General features: G+C 44.5%; 1 protein-coding gene across 4 annotated transcripts in view; it reads left to right on the plus strand.

The window, feature by feature from the left end:
• trrap (transformation/transcription domain-associated protein) overlaps positions 1–20,012 on the plus strand; it is a 210,915-nt gene that overhangs the window by 170,945 nt on the left and 19,958 nt on the right. For all 4 annotated transcript variants that reach the window (XM_078240636.1, XM_078240635.1, XM_078240637.1 and 1 more), the window contains 2 exons: positions 1,706–1,967; positions 18,668–18,893. In XM_078240636.1, the coding sequence (XP_078096762.1) occupies positions 1,706–1,967; positions 18,668–18,893 (488 nt within the window). The remainder of the gene's footprint in view (positions 1–1,705; positions 1,968–18,667; positions 18,894–20,012) is intronic.

The following is a 20,012-nucleotide window of genomic DNA, read 5'->3' on the forward strand; positions in this document are numbered from 1 at the left end:
GCTTCCTTCTCTGGTCAGTCTTCCAGATGGTCAACGTCGCCTCCCTGGTTGCGTCTTCGCTGCTGGTGTGTCTGAGATGCGTGCCTTTATCCCCCTGCCTGCCTTTCCAGAAACTTCTCTGGCTTCCAGCCAATGAACCCTCGGGAGAGGGTCCCAATACCCAGTGGGTTTCTTGATGTTTGCCTGACAGGACACTGGCGCCCAACCCCAGGTGTCCATCTCCATGCTGTTGCTTACATGTAACCTGTTGTCAGATAAGGTAACCGCAGGAACTCTGGGTGATAGAAAGTCTGGCCCGATCTAACAATAGGCCGGTGCATTTCAATGGGGTGCGATGATCTCTTGCTGGGTCTTAGTAGAGTGCAATGATCTGTGATGGGTGATTGATGGGCCAGGCGCAGACATGTTTCTGTGTATTTGTATATTTGACCTTTGTCAAGTCTGGCCTGCCCGAGGTTTGACTGTGTTTGATTTTAATATGCCCAATTCTTTAATTTAGGATATCCAATTTAAGCAGCCTTAAAACTAGGCCCTGATTATATTACCACAGCCCTTTGGATGGAACTTGAATAAAATATACTTTTGAGTGTCAGGTTGGGGGGTTGGGTGCATTAGGAAGGGAAAGAGATAATTGACATGGTCGTTCTCTTGCCTCGGTGAAGAACATCTTTACCATTTGATCTGTTTTATTTTGCTGCAGATTCCTCTGAGCGCCGCACTGTCCAGCTGCCTTGTCAAAATAACATTTTCAATATGCTAATCAACTATATTTTTGGAAAAGCAGACATTTCAATTGAGCACCAAATACTTCAGCTCCAGGGCTACATAATAGTTCAATCAGGCAGTGAAACCCTCACTCGGTGTCCTGACTAGACAGTAAGAGTTTTAACAACACCAGGTTAAAGTCCAACAGGTTTATTTGGTAGCAAATGCTAATTTGGTTTATTTGGTAGCAAATGGCATTTGCTACCAAATAAACCTGTTGGACTTTAACCTGGTTTTGTTAAAACTCTTACTGTGTTTACCCCAGTCCAACGCCGGCATCTCCACGTCCTGACTAGACAGCAGAGCCCGTAGACTTTGCATCGAAAAACATGTTGAATGTGCTTCATTACCTATTTAACCCGGCCAGCTTACAGTTTGAACAGTATCAAGACCTACTTGGAAAAACGAAAGACTTGCACGTCGGCCTTTTATGATCTTTGGATGAAGCGCTTTGGGACATCCAATGAAATCATTTAAAAAGTACCATCACTGTTGTAATCCAGGGAACATGGTGGCCAATTTACGAATATCAAGCTCCAACAAACAGCAGTGAGATAATGACCAGAAAATCTGTATTATTGCTGATAGTTGAGGGATAAATAAGGATCAGGACACGGCTGGGAACTATCCTGCTTCACTTCACTTTGAGATGGTATACGTTTGCCTGAGAAGGTTGGCTGGGTCTCGGTTTAAAGTCTCATTTCAAAAACACCACCTTTGAGAGTGCAGCGCTCTCTCAGAACTGCACTGGGTGGATCGTCATAGTGACTTCATTGCAGTGTTAATGTAAATCTATTCGCGACACGAATAAATAAACTTTATTTAGTGCAGGGTATCAAGAGTGGGACTTGAACTCACAATTTTCTGTGCAGAGGCAAGAGTATCGAGGGAAGTGCTGTGCATTGTGCTGTAACAGCTATGTTTTGTTTTTGGTCCCCAGGTGCTGAGACAGCTGCAACAAGGACTGGCAAAGTGCTACTCTGTGGCTTTTGAGAAGAGTGGAGCTGTGTCTGACGCCAAAATCACACCTCACACCTTAAACTTTGTCAAGAAGCTCGTGAGCACTTTTGGAGTTGGCCTAGAAAATGTATCCAACGTGTCCACCATGTTCTCCAGCGCAGCCTCTGAGTCTCTGGCGAGGAGGGCTCAGGCCACAGCACAAGACCCGGTCTTCCAGAAGCTCAAGGGACAGTTCACAACAGGTGAGCAAAGCAAGTCCAGTTTAGGCCGTGAGGTTGCCTATCTGGAGGACAGGCAGTACCCGAAAAGTAGCATCCAGGCGTGATGAGTATGATGGCTTCAGATCATTAAACTTTATTTAAGGATTTCCCCCAATCACCTGGTAATTTCAAGGCTTCGTTGTCCTCCCATCCCTATCGCTAACCTTTTTCAGCCTGCTGAAATCTGTTCCTTCAATTCTAATCACTCGCTATTTCCTTGGCCTCTCAGTTTTCCACCATGCCTTCAGATATCTGAAGACTGATCTATGCTGACATTTTATGTTCCTCAAAAGCCACCTCCTCATCGAACCTCATCAGCTTATCCCATTTCTTTCTCCCTCATGTAACATGGTTTAGAGTGCTACTTGAATGTAGCTTTAAATCTCAGCACCAAATGTAATTTCTATCATTCACCAGGTATTGAGCAAATTGTTGGGTCTGCAGCTGACAAATCCTCTGGTCCAGATGGACTTCATACAATCCCTACAGTGCAGAAAGAGACCATTCAGTCCATCAAGTCTGTACCGACCACAATCCCACCCAGGCCCTATTCCCATAACCCCACATATTTACCCTGCTAATCCCCCTGACACTAGGGTCAATTTAGCATGGCCAATCAACCTAACCCGCACGTCTTTGGAGTGTGGGAGGAAATCGGAGCACCCGGAGCAGACATGGGGAGAAGGTGTAAACTCCACACATGCAGTCACCCAAGGCCAGAATTGAACCCAGGTCCTGGCACTGTGAGGCAACAGTGCTAACTACTGTGCCACCATGTCCTTCATGCTTTGAAAGAAGTGGCTAGGAAATGAGTGATGCATTGGTTTTAATTTTCCAAAATTCCCTAGATCGGGAATGGTCCCATTAAATTAGACAGCAAATGTAACTCCTTTATTCAATAAGGGAGGGAGACAGAAAGTGGGAAACTACAGGCCAGTTAGTTTAACATCCGTCATCGGGAAAATGTTAGAAGTTATTATTAAAGCTGTTATAGCAGGGCACTTGGAAAAATTCAAGGCAATCAGACAGAGCCAGCATGGTTTTTTTGAAAGGGAAATCAGCTTTAGCCAGTTTATTGGCGAGTTCTTTGAGGAGTTAATCTGTAATGGATAAAGGGGAGCCAACTGGTGAATATATATTGTACTTCGATTTCCAGAAGGCATTTGCTAAGAATCCACATCAAAGGTTATGGAAAATAAAAACTGATAATAGTGGGTATCATATATTGGCATGAATAGAGGATTGGCTAGCTAACAAGAAACAGGCAAGGCATAAATGGATCATTTTCTGGTTGGCAAGATGTGGTGTGCTACAGGGACCTGTGCTAGGGCCTCAACCTTTTCCAATTTATATAAATTACTTGGATGAGATGAAAATTTGCTGATGACAGAAAGATGGGTAGGAAGGTCAACTGTGAAGAGAACGTAAGAAGGTTACAAAGGGACATTGATTAAGTGAGTGGGCAAAGATCTGGCAAATGGAGTTGATTGTGAGAAATGTGAAATGGTCCATTTTGGCAGGATGATTAAGAAAGAAACTTATTATCTAAATGATGAGAGATTACAGAGCTCTGATTCAGAAGGATCTGGGTGCCCGTGTGTATGAATCTCAAAGGCTAGTATGCAAATAGGTAAGCTAATAGAACGTTATCATTTATTGAGAGGGGAATTGATTGTAGAAGTAGGGAAGTTATACAGGGCACCGGTGAGACCACATCTGGAGTACTTTGGACAATATTGGTCTCCTTATTGATGTAAATGTGTTGGAAATAGTTCAGAGAAGGTTTACCAGACTAATACCCAGAATGGGAGGGTTGGCTTATGAGGAAAGGTTGGAAAGAATAGGTTTGTATTCGCTAGAGTTTAGAAAAGTAAGAGACGACTTGATTGAAACCTTTACGATCCTGAGCAGTCTTGACAGTGGATGTGTAGCGGATTGTCCCCTTTTAGGACAATCTAGAACTTGGGGGTCGCTGTTTAAAATAAGAGGTCGCTCATTTAAGACAGATGAGGGGAAATGCTTTCTGAGGGTCATTAGTCTTTGGAACACTCTTCCTCAAAAGACAGTGGAAGCAGAGTCTTTGACTGTTATGAAGACTGAGCTAGATAGATTCTTCATTAACAATCAGGGGTGTGCAGGAATGTGGGGTTGATACAATCAAATTAGCTGTGATCTTATTGAATGGCAGAGCAGGCTCAAAGGGCTGAGTGGCCTACTTCGTCATACTTTGCTCCTAATTCGTTTGTTTGTACAAACAAAAATGCTTGGTAGACAAAAAAAAAACACTAAAATGGAGGAAAAGCTTAAAACAAAGGGAGCATGCAAACTTTCAGCTCCTTTATAGTGAGGAGCTTGGTGAGTTTAATTAAAAGCATCATGATGAGAGTTTGCATTATATAACAGAAGCAGATTTAGTATTTTTATTAAACTGGCATATTAAGCTTCAGACCAAAATTTAATTCCTTTATAATATATTTTTTTAAATTACAGTTCATGTTCTTTAAAAAGTAGCAAGCAAGCTCTTTCCTGTTGTTAAAAAGCAGGTTATTTTCTTTTCATTTTCAGTGTAATTAAATACAAAATTAGTTTGTATCTGAACTCCTACCCCATGAATAAAATATATGAAGTGGGAACAGTCACATGCATAATTAATTCCACTCATCAAATCATCAGTAAAAGATAAAGAAATAAAATGGGTCATACAATTAGTGCAAAGAATTCTCTGTCTACGTTTAACTCCATAAAACAAAGCTCCCTGCCTCACTGAAGTTGGCCATTTTACATTTATATTCACCTCCTTGGAGCTTGCTATTCACTCTGGTTAATTTCTTCAATGATGCGGCTGATGAAGATGTGAAGTTGATGGGCAGGGTAGGTCAGCTGCTGCGTTTTGCCTGCCTCCCTCTCTCTCTCCATGATGGTCAGGATATTCCGATCAGACACTTCCAACCTGCTATATTCCCCCTCCGTCCCATCGCTTGGTGATTTCCTGGAAGAGAGAAGAAACAGAAAGGCTAATCAGGGAAAAATACTCTGGGGAAATTCTTCTTTGACCCTCTTCTTCACATGATCAAGGAGATCTCTCAAACTATCAGATGAAAGCAAAATGCTGGAAATCTGAATAAAAACAGAAAGTGCTGGATAAACTCTCTATGCCTGGCAGCATCTGTGGAGAATGAAACTGGAGTTAATGTTTCCAGTCCATGTGACTTCCTCAGAGCAAACAATCCATATGCTCTGTGACCATTACTGTATGACTATTGAGAAATGTCGCTTTATTTCAGGGTAGGGTGTCAACCCTTTAAGCTGTAAGTTATTGGGTTCCAAGTGATCACGGGCTTGTGAAGGGCCAACATATATCTTTTAATATACCGGTGGTTAGCACTGCTGCCTCACAGCGCCAGAGCCCCGGGTTCGATTCCCGGCTTGGGTCACTGTCTGTGGAGTTTGCACGTTCTCCCCATGTCTGCGTGGGTTTCCTCCGGGTGCTCTGGTTCCCTCCCACAGTCTGAAAGATGTGCTGGTTAGGTGCATTGATCTGAGCAGGCATCGAAGTGTGGCGACTAGGGGAATTTCACAGTAACTTCATTGCAGTGTTAATGTAAGCCTTACTTGTGACTAATAAATAAACTTTAACTTTAAATCTGTGTGCAACTTACACATATTGTGGCCACTCTGACTGACTGACTTTCCTGAAAGTGGCAACAGAAAGGACCAATAAGGAGAGAAAGAAATCCATGAAGTTCTTCTCTGATCCCCTCCATTGATCAAAGCTAGTTGAAGAGATCTCATGTTGGCTAGGTGCAAACTGTTCATCCATTTATCTGAAAGCGGCATGTTGTACAGCAGCTGCTTTGATTGACATGGTTGCCAGTAATTGATGCTGGTCTCTGCTCTGGGGACCTGTCCAAGGTGGAGGAGGAAGTCAGCGCTGGTCAAACAAGCCGCGTCCTCCAACAAAAGAATAACACTGGTGTGATCTGTTTTATTCATGTTCTCCACTGTGTTGTTTCTCTCTCTAGGGTTGCGTGCTTTAAATTATGGCCTGAATGAAGGCAAAAAAGCATTTATATAGACCCATATTATGTCTTTGAAATGTCTCCAAGCACTTCACACAGAGTGTTACTGGCATTATGTGATGTTTCTGATAATAAATGTGGCAGCCATTACATGCCACCTGTGTGTCTCAAATAGCAACAAAATTATTGACTCTGCAGTTTGTTTTGCATTGGCTAAGGGAGGAAAGTTGGCACTGGGAAAACTTCCTATTCCTCTTCAGGTGGTCTTGGGATCAGGTCCTGCTCCAGGATGGTGACCTGGTGACCCCAGTGATCTGGCCAATATTGATCCCTCGACCAACATCGCTAAAACTGATGATCTGACCATTGTCTCATTGCTGTTTGATGGAACTTGCTGTGTCCATCTTGGCCGCCATGTCTTCAATGATGCACCAGTTGCTATTACAAAATTATATCATAGAATCCCTAGAGTGCGGAAGGAGGCCGTTTGGCCCATAGAGTCTGCACTGACTCCCTCTGACAGAGTACCTTACCCAGGCCCTTTCCCCCACCCTATCCCCGTGACCCCACACATTTATCCCCTAATCCTTCTAACCTGCACATCTTGGGATACGAAGGGGCAATGTAGCGTGGCCAATTTACCTAACCCGGACACCTTTGGACTGTGGGAGGAAACCGGAGCACCCGGAGGAAACCCACACAGACATGCGGAGAACATGCAAACTCCACACAGACAGTGACCCAAGGCCAGAATTGAACCTGGGTCCTTGACGCTGGGAGGCAGCAGTGCTAACCACTGTGCCACCAATATCATTGGCTGTGAACTGCTACAGGACGCTGTGAAAGGTGCTGTATAAATGCTAGTTTTATTTATCTCTGAGCCGCTCTTGTGTTTCTAAGTGAGCCACTAGGTGGGGTATCCACCATGACGAATAAATATTTTGATTGTAACCTGGTTAATGAATCAAGAAAGTGTTGTTTCATCTAAGTGGCTAGACCTAGCACAGAAATAAAAAGCTATAAAATGGGGTAAAGGAAAAGGCAACTCAAATACGGGTGTCGCTCTGGGTGTTGCTTGAAGTCTTGACTATGCCAGCGGTTTTCCAGCGTGTGTGCTCACAGTCTAAATCTGGCTGATTTGTCGTCTTCTCTGTAATAATGGATGAATATGGGGACTTTTTTTCCCAGTCAAGGTTCTGTGTAAATGGAAGAGCTGATTGTATTCCTGAAAGTAGCTTGGAGTCATGAATGTGACCTACATAGCTTGTGCACATCCATTTGGCACGATGTACTCTCTGAGGCACAGCAGTTGCATGACAGTAAATAATGGGCGTTCTGAACCACATGATTGAATTTAATGGACAATGGTCACCCGGCAAAGAAATAATGGTGAAACAGTTTGCGTGCTGGTGATTGTTCAAAAATTGCAGGGCGATCCAAATATAGATAATATTTAATCATTTTAAAAGTGTTTACATTGTACCGCAGCCCTGAGCGGAGTCTCTGCTTGGGTTTTATTTTGCATCCTTTCAGTACTGTGCTTAGCGATGGGTTTTATCGCTTGTCCTTGTGTCTGCTCGTGCTTTGAATCAAACCGATTAAAAATCAAAGTGTATGCTAACTAGAACTGAACATGAAAGGTGGTTTAAAAACTGCTAAACCGGGAAATGGAAGGATCTGAAGGAAGATTTTGATGGGTTTTAAAGCATTTGTGGATTTTTCTTTCTCATCAAAGTGGAACGTTTTTCCACTGGCATTCTAATGTCTTGAATTTGGTCCTCGTTAGTAAATTGCACCTTCTCTGATCTTTGTCTGGCTATTGCTTTTTCCGGTTTCCTAAATAAACCATTTAGGTGCTTTGATAAAGGGAGCAGATTCGCTACAAGGGGTCAGTACTTGCAGATCCTGGGGGGGGTGCCACCACAAATGCATCATTTGGATTTTATTTTAAACAGAGAGGCTGAACACAAGATCCTAGGTGAGTGGGGAAGTGCTTAGAGGGCGGCAAGGCACTCATTCGATAATGAATCTTTAAACCAGGGTGACTGCTGTCTTTGGCTCTGAGCCCTTTGTACTTTTGTGCAGCCTGTGACAACTGAGCCCACGTCAGACTGAACAGGAATCCCGTAAGCAGGCTCCTCTGCCCTCTCCAGCCAGTGCCAACCTCTGCTTTTCTTGATTTAGGATTAGGTTGTCTAAACTGCCGCAGTGCCAGTCGAACAGCTGTAAGAAGCTGAAGGCATCTCAGCCTTCAACCCATGGCAGTGGTCGGGTAAACCCGTGAGGTTTGCAGTATGCCCAGCGCAAAGCTGCCGGAGACTGCAGTAAATGCAAAGGCTTCAGAACCAAAGGCAGCAGTCACTATTTAATGTTGCATGTTTTTGTCCTTTGCTTAACGATTCATTATGAAAGAAGCAACCTGCAACCTTTTTTTTTCCCGTATAAATGAGATAATTCAGAATCACCGTGAAATGGAAAAGCATAATAATGCCGTGTCTGTAAGCTGAGGGTTTGCATACCTTCATCTGTAGAAATGTGTTAAAATTAGACCATTATCTTTTGCTATGGAACTGAGTCTCTGTGTTGGATGAGCTGGGCCCATAGGAGTGTCCCTGTAAAGTAAATCAATTATAACAGCGTCTCAATAAGCTATTGCAGAGGTGTAAAAAGCATCACAAGTTATTAAAGCAAAGACTGTGTTTCAAGGCTGTTGTGTCGCTGCATAGAATTATCACACGCTGGATACTTCAATGCTGCTATTTTATCCTTCAGTAAAACTACATCAAGTTTATGATGGAATTGGATGGAGAGTACCAATTAATGCATGAGACAAGGGCAGTTGCTTTTAATGGATTACTGTCATCAGGAAAGGCAATAACTTGAATTTCCATAGTGTCTTTGATAAACCTCAAGACATCCTAAAGCACTTTACAGTCAATGAAGTACATTCTGAAGTCTAGCCACTGTTGTACTGGAGGAAATGTGCCAGTCAGTTTTCACACAGCAAGCTCCCATAATTGATAATGACCGGGCAATTTGTCTTTTCAGTGATGTCGGCTGGATATCGAACAGACCCCACTCCCCTTGAAATATTGTCATAAGATCTTTACATCCGTCTGAGAGGGCAGTTGGGGGTCTCAGTTTAATGTCTTCTGAAAATAGCACCAGTACTATGGGAATGTCGGCCAGTTTTAATGCTCGAGGTTCCCAAGTGGAATTGAGCTCGTGATCTTTTGACTTGGAGGCAAAAGTGTGCCCCACGTGATCTGCATGTCCCATCAGGACTTGATTAGAGGGGCCATGGAAAGTGGTGAGGCTTTGGAGAGAGGGAGGGGTGAACGCTCTCCAGCTCCTCCAGTCCGTAGATCCCTAATCTGCTGTGACATTGCAAGAAACCCGTAAGCTGATTGGCTTTTCAGGCGGACTGGGCTGATTAACAACTGGAAGGTTAAAAACAATGACAATATCAAGTAATAATAAAATGAACAAGTGAGGGGCTGGTGTGTATTATCTTTTATTTTGAAGTAAGGTTTATGACAACTAGTGACGCGTGTTAAGTATTAGTAGGGGTTATCATTACTAGTAAGGTGTATTTGTATTGGTACGGTTTTGTGCGTATCCTGGACAAATATTTGCAAGAAGTGTCGTCAGCTGCAGCAGCTTGAGCTCTGAGTTTTGGAACTTAGAGTGGCTAGCGATGTATCTCTGAGGTTGAGTGCTATGTGGATAGGTGTGGTCATCCTCCAGCTCAAGATTGTGCAAGGAGGGGGGGGAATGGGTGAGCAGCAGGCAGGTGGTGCAGGAGTCCCCTGAGTGCACCCCACTCTCCAACCAGAATTCGGTTCTGAGTGATGGTTCATCTGGGGAGTCCGATCAGAGCCAAGCCCATGGCACCATAGGTGGCTCAGTTGTGCAGAAGTGTTCAAGAATGTCTAGAAGGGCAATAATGATCAGTGATTCGATAGCTGGGGGAACAGGCAGATGTTTCTGTGGCCGCAGATGTGAATCCAGGATGGTTTGTCGCCTCTCTGGTGCCAAGGTCAAGGAGTGTGGGGAATGAACAGCCAGAAGTTGTGTCCCTCATCGGTACAACCGACATTGAACTCTGGCGCTAGTGAGTACAGAAATAGAAAGGTTAAACAGATGAATGCGTGGCTGGAAAGTTTGCATATGAGGGAGGTCTTTAGATTCTTGGGACATTGGGATTGTCTCTGGAGAGATGGGACTTGTACAAGCTAGAGGAGTTGCACCTGTACAGAGCTGACACTGTGTTCCTTGCCAGCTGTTTTGCTAGTGCGGTTGGGGGGGGTTTAAACTAACTCGGCAGGGGTGTGGGAACCAGGAGAAAATATCAGCGAGGAATACCAAGGTATGCAAAACCCTGGGAGAGACAGATAGCACTTGAATAGGGAATAGTAAGTTAATAGGTGCGATTAGCGTAAAGGAGACAGTAATAAATCAGGGTTGCAGTGCAAGTATGTGAATACACGCAGTGTGGTAAATAAGTTTGCTGAGTTACAGGTGCAGATTGTCATCTGGAATAATAGAGACCTAGATCAAGGAAAGGTAGGACAGGATGTTTATGTGCATAGGTCATTAAAAGTGGCAGGACCGGTTGAGAGAGCAGTTAATAAAGCATACTGTATCCTAGACTTTATTAATAGAGGCATAGAGTACAAAAGCAAGAATGTTATGTGGAGTGTAATTCGATAGTTAGACCTCCACAAGAGTATTGCGTACAGTCCTGGGTGTTGCATTTTAGAAAGGAAGTGAAGGCATTGGAGAGAGAGAGAGTGCAGAAACGATTCACGAGAATGATTCCCGGGATGAGAAACTTCAGTCACGTAGATTGGAAAAGTTGGGGATTCTCTTCCTTGAAGAAAAGAAGGCTGAGAGGAGATTTGATGGAACCAGCCTCCCATCCATTGACTCTGTCTACACTTCCCGCTACCTCAGAAAAACAGCCAACATAATCAAGGACCCCACGCACCCCGGACATTCTCTCTTCCGCTGCCTTCCATCGGGAAAAAGATACAAAAGTCTGAGGTTACGTACCAACCGACTCGAGAACAGCTTCTTCCCGGCTGCCATCAGACTTTTGAATGGACTCACCTCCCATTAAGTTGATCTTTCTCTACACCCTAGCTATAACTGTAACACTACATTCTGCACTCTCTCCTTCTCTATGAACGGTATGCTTTGGCAGTACAGCGTGCAAGAAACAATACTTTTCACTATACTAATACATGTGACAACAATAAATCAAATCAAAGAAGTATTCCAAATCATGAAGTGCCTGGGCAGAGTAAATAGCGTTCCCATTGGTGGAAGGATCAAGAACCAGAAATTACAGATTTAAGGTAATTGTTAAAAGAAGCAAAAGTGAGCGAGTGGTTCGGGTCTGGAATGCACTGCCCGAGAGTCTGGTGGAGGCAGGTTCAACCGAGGCATTCAAGAGGGAATTAGACGACTGTTTATTTTCAAATAATATGCAGGGTTACGAGGAGCTGACAGGAGAATGGCAGGGGGAGGTGGTGGCATTGTGGTATTGTCACTGAACTTGTATTTCAGGGTAGAAACCCAGATAATGCTCAGGTTCGAATCCTTGGTGGAATTTGAATTCAGTAAAAATCTGGAATGAGAAGTCTATTGTTATTAAAAACCCACCTGGCTCGCTAATGTCCTTTAGGAAAGGAAATCAGTTGTCCTTACCTCGTCTGGCCTAAATGTGATTTGAGCAATGTGGTTGACTCATTGAGTAAGCCACTCAATTGTATCAAACCACTACAAATAATTGGATTAGGAATTAAACTGGACGGATCACTTGGCATCAACCTGCACACCAGAAACAATATCAACAAACTCAGCCCTGTTGACTCTGCAGGGTACTTCTTACAAACATCTGGGGCTTGTGCCTAAATTGGGGGACCTATCTCTCAGACTAGTCAAGCAACGGCCTGATCTAGTCATACTCATAGAATAATACCTTACAGACAACTGTCATCAACATCCCTGGGTATGTCTTCTCCCACTGGCGGGACAGACCCAGCAGTTGGAGGGAGTTGCCCTGGAAGTTCTCAACATCGACTCCAGACTCCTTGAAGTCTCATGGCATCAGATCAAACGTGGGCAAGGGAACCTCCTGCTGATTGCCACATACTGCATCCTGTCCAGCTGATGAATCGGTGCTCCTCCATGTTGAACACCACTTTGAGGAAACACTGGTGGTGGCAAGGTGCAGATTGTGCTCTGGTTGGGAGGTGGGTGGGGGGGGTCGGTCTTCAAACTCTAGCACCAGGAGTGGCTCGGTAGCACCACTGCTGATCGAGTTGGTCGAGTCCCAAAGGATGTCATTGTTAGATTGGGTCTTCGGCAGGTGGTGAAGGAACCAACAAGAGGGAATCTCGCCCTCACCAACCTGCATCTGTCCATTTCAGAGGAGTGACCACCACGCAGTTCTTGTGGAGACCAAGTCATGGCTTTGCATTGAGGATATCTTCTATTGTTTGTGTGGTATTACTACCATGCTAAATGGGATAGATTTTGAACAGATCCAGCAACCCGAGACTGGGCATCCAGGAGGTGCTGTGGGCCATCAACAGCCGCAGAATTGTACTTCATAATCTGTAACCTCATGGCTCGGCTTATCCTCCACTCTACCATTATCACCAACCCAAAGGATCAATCCCGTTTAATGAGGACTGTAGGAGGGCGTTGCCATGAGCAACAACAGGCATATCTAAAAATGAGGTGTCACCCTGGTGAAGCTACAAAACATGACGACTTGCAATTCAAACAGCATATACAGCAAGTAATGGACAGAGCTAAGCAATTCCACAAACAACAGATCAGATCTGAGTTCTGCAGTCATAAACAACTAACTGGAGGAGGAGGCTCCACATGTATCCCTACCCTCGATAATGGTTAGCACCGCTGCCTCACAGCACCAGGGGCACAGGTTCAGTTCCGGCCTCTGGTGACTGTGAGGAGTTTGTATGTTCTCGTGCCTGCGTGGGTTTCCTCCGGGTGCTCTGGTTTCCTCCCACACCCCAAAGATGTGCGGGTTGGGTCAGTTGGCCATGCTAAATTGCCCCTTAGTGTCAGGGGGACGAGCAGGGTAAATATGTGGGAGTTATGGGGATAGAGCCTGGGTGGGATTGTCATTGGTGCAGGCTTGATGGGCTGAATGGCCTTCTTCTCCACTGTAGCGATTCTATAATTTTCGGTTTTCATGGCACTAAAGCAGTGCGTTGGATGAAAGAAAATGCCACCGAACACACACACACGCGCACACACACACTGATAATACTGCCACATTGTAGAGCTTAGTTTACTGCATATCTCAAAATAAATCAAAACTCCTGTTTTATGATACAAAGACTGTAATGAACGTAGTAAATTTACTGGTTGAGGGAGCTGTCGGTTGGCCAAGGATTCAGAAGTTTTGCGGATCAGTTTTATTGATTGGAAGAAGCATGCTGGGTGTGACAAAATAACTCCATCGATTTCATCGAATCTTTTAGAGCCCATGTTTAAAACATGGACCATGGTGATGTTTTCTGGAATACACCCCCCAGATTTTCACTGGCCCGGGAGATAATGTTCCGAAATGCTCTGCACGCTCTCTCTCAAACCGGGGTGTCAGCGGAGCGGCCTGAGGCAGAGCGATTTTGTTGTAACCCAGTCCGAATCCGTCTTCCCTTCAGTGTCTCAGTTACCGTTTCTCCATGTTGATGGGTGTGCTAGCGCACAATGTGACCTTTGGGCAGTCAGGCATAAGGATCTTTCCTCATTCCTCCCTGTCAGAACAGAGAATCTCATTTGCAGGTTAAAAAACCTTTTGCTCCGAGCCTTTCACTTTGACTGAAAGCAGCAGCGTTAATGGCTTTTCAACTTCCAATCCAATACGCCAAGAAATATAAATTGGACAAAGGAACTAAAGGCTTATAATACAATTTGAGAGATAGAAAAAGGCTTACCTTGCATGTAGATAATGTTAATTACTTGGGTAATAATCTGTGCCCTGACTGACGTACCTTGGCAGGGACAAAATCGTTTCCACTCCTCCTCTTGATGCTTTTCTATTTGTGAGCTCCACATCGAATGCACAGGACTTGGTTATCGAGAAACAGTATGGGTAACAGTAACCGGGGCTCTCTACCAATTGCAACAAACGTGGTTTGCAGTCCAGAATCTGGAATAATGTGTTCCACATCTGAAAACCATTCCGAGCCGGGGATTTCTCATTGAAATATTGTGTTTATTTGAATCGGTTCAGTACAGATAGGGGATAGGGTGGGCGGGGGGGGGGGGGGGGGGGGGGGGGCGGCGGCGTCGTGGGGCTTGGTAAGATACACTGTCGGAGAGTCAGACTTATAGAAACTAGAAGCAGGAGTAGGCCATTCGGCCCTTCGCACCTGCTCAGCCATTCATCTTGATCATGGCTGATCATCGAATTCAATAGCCTGATCCACCCCCCCCCTCCCCCTTTCTCCCATGTCCCTTGATCCCTTTAGCTCCAAGAGCTATATCTAATTTCTTCTTGAAATCAAGACAATGTTTTGACCTCAACTACATTCGGTGGTAGTGAATTCCACACATTCGCCACCCTCTGGGTGAAGAAATTTCTCCTCGCCTGAGTTCGAAAAGGTTTACCCCCTTATTCTCAAATTATGACCCCTAGTTCTGGACTCCCCCACCATTGGGAACATTCTTGATGGGCCGAATGGCTTCCTCTGCACTGTAGGGAATTATGAATTCTATGATTAAATCCACGACACCCTGATCCGTTGCTCAATCACCCACAACACCCCATCTCTTTCCCAGGGCTCCTTTGCACGCACGTGCAGGAGATGCTGTACCTGCCCTTTTGCCTCCTCCCTTCTCACTATCCAAGGTCCCAAACAATCCTTCCAGGTGGAAAAGCGGCTTATCCATGCTCCTTTCAATTTATTTTATGGTATTTGCTGCTCTCAATGCTGTCCCCTGTAGTCTGTGGGGGACCAAAGTAGACTGACTGGGTGACTGATTTGTGGAAAATCTCTGTTCTGTCTGCAAGTGTGGCCCCAAGCTACCGGTCATTTTAATTTTCTTCCTTGCTCCCACTCTGACTTTTCTGTCCTCTGTCTCCTGCAATGTTCCAACAAAACTCAATGCAAGCTTGAGGAACAGCACTTTACAGCCTTCTGGAATAAGTATTCAGTTCAACAATTTGAGATAGTAACCTCTGTCTCATTTTATCTCACTTTTGCTGTTTTGTTTCTCGCCTTTACTGGGTTTCTTTTATTTTGCTTTCAGATGGCAAATATTGAGAATACTACCCCACACATCTCTTGTAAATGCACCTTTTGTTTCTTGTCCCATTGCCACTCCCTTTGGCTTGGCACAGCGAATCTTCAGTTACTTAATCACTCCTGCCCGCTACCCTATCACAGGCCTTCCCCTTTGTTGTTCTTCCAACCATCCATCCCCGATCCACTTTCATTTACCTGTTGCATCTCTCACTGTTCACATTTCTGATGAAGCATAAACTCTTGTTTCTCTCTCCACTGATGTAGCCTGACCTGCTGAACATTTCCAGAATTTTCTGTTTGTAATTACCAAAAAAACAGAAACTTGCATCCCTAAACCAGGAGCCCTCAACCCCTCTCTGCAACCCCCTCCAGCCCAGTAACTCTCCAAGATCTCTGTGCTGCTCCAATTTGGGCCTCTTGCGCATTCACAGTTTTTAGTCGTTCCACCAGCGGTGGCTGTACTTCCAGCTGTCTAACCCTAAGCTCTGGAATTCTCTATGCCTCTCCGCCTCTCTCTACCCTCCTCTCTCTCACTTTAAAGTTCATCTCTTTTGACCAGGCTTTTGCTCACTATCTCCTTATGCAACTTAGTATCAGATTTTGCTGGTTAAAGTTTTTGTAATGTGCTTTCGGATGTTTTATAAACTTTATAACTGTATAAACAGAAGCTGCTGCTGGTGTGTGTGGCTGAGGGTCTTTGTCCAGCTCCTGTGATTAGGGTCATGAGCGTAGCTCGGTCCATCACGCAAACCAGCCTCCCATCCATTAACTCTGTCTACACCTCCTGCTGCCTCGGAAAAGCAGCCAAATTAAGGACCGCATGCACCCCGGACATTCTCTCTTCCACCTTCTTCCGTCGGGAAAATGATACAAAAGTCTGAGGACACCGACTCAAGAGCAGCTTCTTCCCTGGTGACATCAGACTTTTGAATGGACCTACTCTGCACTAAGCTGATCCTTCTCTACACCCTAGCTATGACTGCAACATTACGCATTCTGCACTGTCTCCTTTCCTTCTCTATGAATGTGATATGGAGATGCCGGCGTTGGACTGGGATGGGCACAGTAAGAAGTCTCACAACACCGGGTTAAAGTCAAACAGGTTTATTTGTTATCATGAGCTTCTGGAGCGCTGCTCCTTCATTAGGTGAGTGGAGGACCGATGGGGTCCACCAAAATGGACCCCATCGGTCTCGCGGCAGACACAGAGGAATTCTTCAGGCGAATGAGGCTCCAGGAGTTCTTCCACAAACCCCAAAAGGCCAACAGCGAACCACCTGAGGAAGGAGCAGCACTCCGAAAGCTTGTGATACCAAATAAACCCCAATAGACTTTAACCTGGTGTTGTGAGACTTCTTACTGTTCTCTATGAACGGTATGCTTTGTCTGTATAGCATGCAAGATACAATACTTTTCACTGTGTACCAATACATGTGACAATAAATCAAATCAAAATTGTGCGATGGCAAGTGGGTTTTTGGAAGTCCCTAAAACTAATCTAGCAAAATCAGCAACTTACCAGTGGGGAAGTAGAATTCTATTCCATATAGATGCAACAAGCTCCCAGTTTTTCAATAATCCCATGATCAGGGCTGCAGTTTCTGGAGCCTGGATATGTCAAATGCTAATGTTGTCAAATGGAATTTGAGTGGTTAGCCTTAACTGATTCATTCTTCAAGTGTAATGTCATTGGGTTATTTTTGTGGTGAATTCCTACAGCTATTAACAAATTTGCATATTAGTAAATGCGATTATTAATTTAGAGTGATAAATGCGAGAGGCTTGGCATTTCCTTTGCAATTGTTCGCTAATCTTAAGATTAAAGCACTAAGTGGCCTCCTTCAAGTTAATTACTTAGAGTAAGCTCTGTGGTTCAAGGGAACAGGACTGTACAATGCGGCAGTCAAAACGGATTGTGAGAATCAGCTGCGTTGGTTTTGAAGATTTGGGGCATTAGAAGGTTAATTACAAACTCGTTTGGAATAAAACCCAAAGGTGACCAGCTGCATTAAACGCTCTTTGAAAAACACAAAACTGAGATTTATCTAGCTGTTCCTGCAATGAGTGATGGGAAGAGAGCAGTGTGTATGTACGTCACTGAGCAACTGACAACCCACCTGTGTGTCTGAAAGTTACTTTTACCAAAAGGCAGTGTCACTGAGACTGCCCTTGCCCAATCAAAAACTGCAATAGAGGATGTAGACCTTCAGTGAACAAAATAGGTTCATGAACATTTACAGAAACTTGTAAGTTGAGCACATGGATTGTACAATAGATGTACAAAGGGACCATAGTGTCCTTGTCCACAAGTCACTGAAGGCTAGCATGAAGGTGCAGGACGCCATTAGGAAGGCTAGTAGAATGTCAGCCTTTATCACAAGAGGATTGGCGTACAGGAATAGTGAGGTCTTGCTTCAGTTGTAAAAGAGCTTGGTTAGACTGCATCTGGATTACCGTGTGCAGTTTTGGTCCCTTCTAGAATCATAGAGTCCCTACGCTGCAGAAGAAGGCCATTCGGCCCATCGAACCTGCACTGACAACAATCCCACCCAGGCCCTATCGCTAATCTCCCTGATACTGAAGGGCAATTCAGCATGGCCATTCCACCTAACCCGCACATCTTTGGACTGAGAGGAAACCAGACCATCCGAAGGAAACCCGCGCAGACACGGGGAAAACGTGCAAACTCCACACAGATAGTCGCCCAAGGCTGGAATTGAACTTGGGTCCCTGGCAATGTGAGGCAGCAGTGCTAACCACTGTGCCCCCCTTACCTCAGAAATGATATTACTGCCATAGAGGGAGTACAACAAAGGTTCATCAGACTTGTGCTGGGGATGGTGGGACTAACTTATGAAGAGAAATTGGGCAAACTGAGCCTGTTTCTCTAGAGTTTTGAAGAATGAGAGGTGGTCTCATTGAAACTTACAAAACACTTAAAGGAATAAGACTGAGTAGATGCCGGTAAGATGTTTCCCTTGGTTAGGGAGTCTAGAACCAGGGGACACCATTTCAACTTGAGGGGGATGCCACCTAAGACAGAGATGAAGAGAAATGTCTTTGTTATTTGGTTGTGAATTTTTGGAATTCTCTGCTCTGAAGGCCATGGCAGCTCAGTCACTGTGTGTGTTTAAAGCAGAGATTAATAGATTTCTGATTCACAATGTAAAACGGGTGTGGGGTAAAAGGCGTTGAAGTGTCTGATCAGCCATGATTGTATTAAATGTTGGAGCAGGCTCGACAGGCGAAATGGCCGACTCCTGTTCCTATGTTCCTATTGGTGTAAAGTTAGCTGACTTTGTGGTGAAAATGGAAATGCATCTGTATTTTTTTTCTGACATCCAGCTGACTTGCCCCATTTTTGTTGCAGATTTTGACTTCAGTGTGCCAGGCTCAATGAAGCTTCACAATCTCATCTCCAAGCTGAAGAAATGGATAAAGATTCTAGAGGCAAAAACCAAGCAGCTGCCTAAGTTTTTTCTGATTGAGGAGAAGTGTCGGTTTCTTAGTAACTTCTCTGCACAGACGGCAGACGTGGAGATCCCAGGAGAGTTCCTTATGCCTAAGCCGACACATTATTACATTAAAATCGCACGGTTAGTGGATCTTTGATATGCCTCCAGTGTTTGGTGTAATGCTATTAATTTCAGTCTCTTTTCCCGATGGTCTTCAGATTTTTTAAATGTTCTGTGGTCTCCCCTAGGTGAACGTAAGGAATAGGAGTCAGCCATACAACTAAGTGAGAAGCCTTGGAGGTGACCTATTAGAGGTCTTCAAAACTATGAATGGGTTGGAAAGGGAAGAAGTGCAGAGAACTTTTCTGTTTGTGGGAGAATACAAGACTAGGGGCCATAAGTACAAGATAGTTCCTGACAAATCCCGTAAAGGTTTTTTAAAAAAGTTTATTAGTGCCACAAGTAGGCTTACATTAACACTGCAATGAAGTTACTGTGAAAATCCCCTAGTCGCCACATTCTGGCGCCTGTTTGGTTACACTGAGGGGGAATTTAGCATGGCTAATGCACCTAACCAGTACGTCTTTCGGACTGTGGGAGGAGACCGGAGCACCCAGATAGGTAAATGTGATATTTATTTACTCCACAGGTAGACAAGTCAACTCTCTACCACATGTGTTTGAGACAAATGGTTTAGATTCTTTCAAAAGGAAACTAGATGGGTACATTTTATAAAAGAGAGTAGAAAGATACGCATAGACTGGTTAGGCTGAACATGATGAAGCAGACCAGGAGGAGAGTGCGACCTGGACAGGATCACTGTGCAGCAGACCGGGAGGAGTGTGCAGCAGGTCAGGGTCAGTGTGAAGCAGACCGGGAGTAGAAAGAAGGCCGTGGTCCTGCAGTCAGAATTTAGGGAGATAGGTAGGAAATTAACAAACAGCATCTCAAAAGTAGTAATTTCTGGATTCCTCCTGGCCCCACATGCAAGCGAATATAGAAATAGGAGAATAGAACAGAAGAGAGGGTTTAGATTCTTGGGACATTGTGATCAATTCTGAGGGAAATTCTTTAGTAGCAAAAACAGGAAGGCAGATTGTTATCTGAATGGCTATAGATTGAGAAAGGGGAAAATGCAGCAAGACTTGGGTGTCCTTGTACACCAATCGCTGAAGGTAAGCATAGAGAGAGAATTAGAGTACAGGAGCAGGGATGTCTTGCTGCAGTTAGACAGGACTTTGGCGAGACCACACCTGCAAC

Source organism: Mustelus asterias, chromosome 23 (genome assembly GCF_964213995.1).
Source record: "Mustelus asterias chromosome 23, sMusAst1.hap1.1, whole genome shotgun sequence".
NCBI lineage: Eukaryota > Metazoa > Chordata > Chondrichthyes > Carcharhiniformes > Triakidae > Mustelus > Mustelus asterias.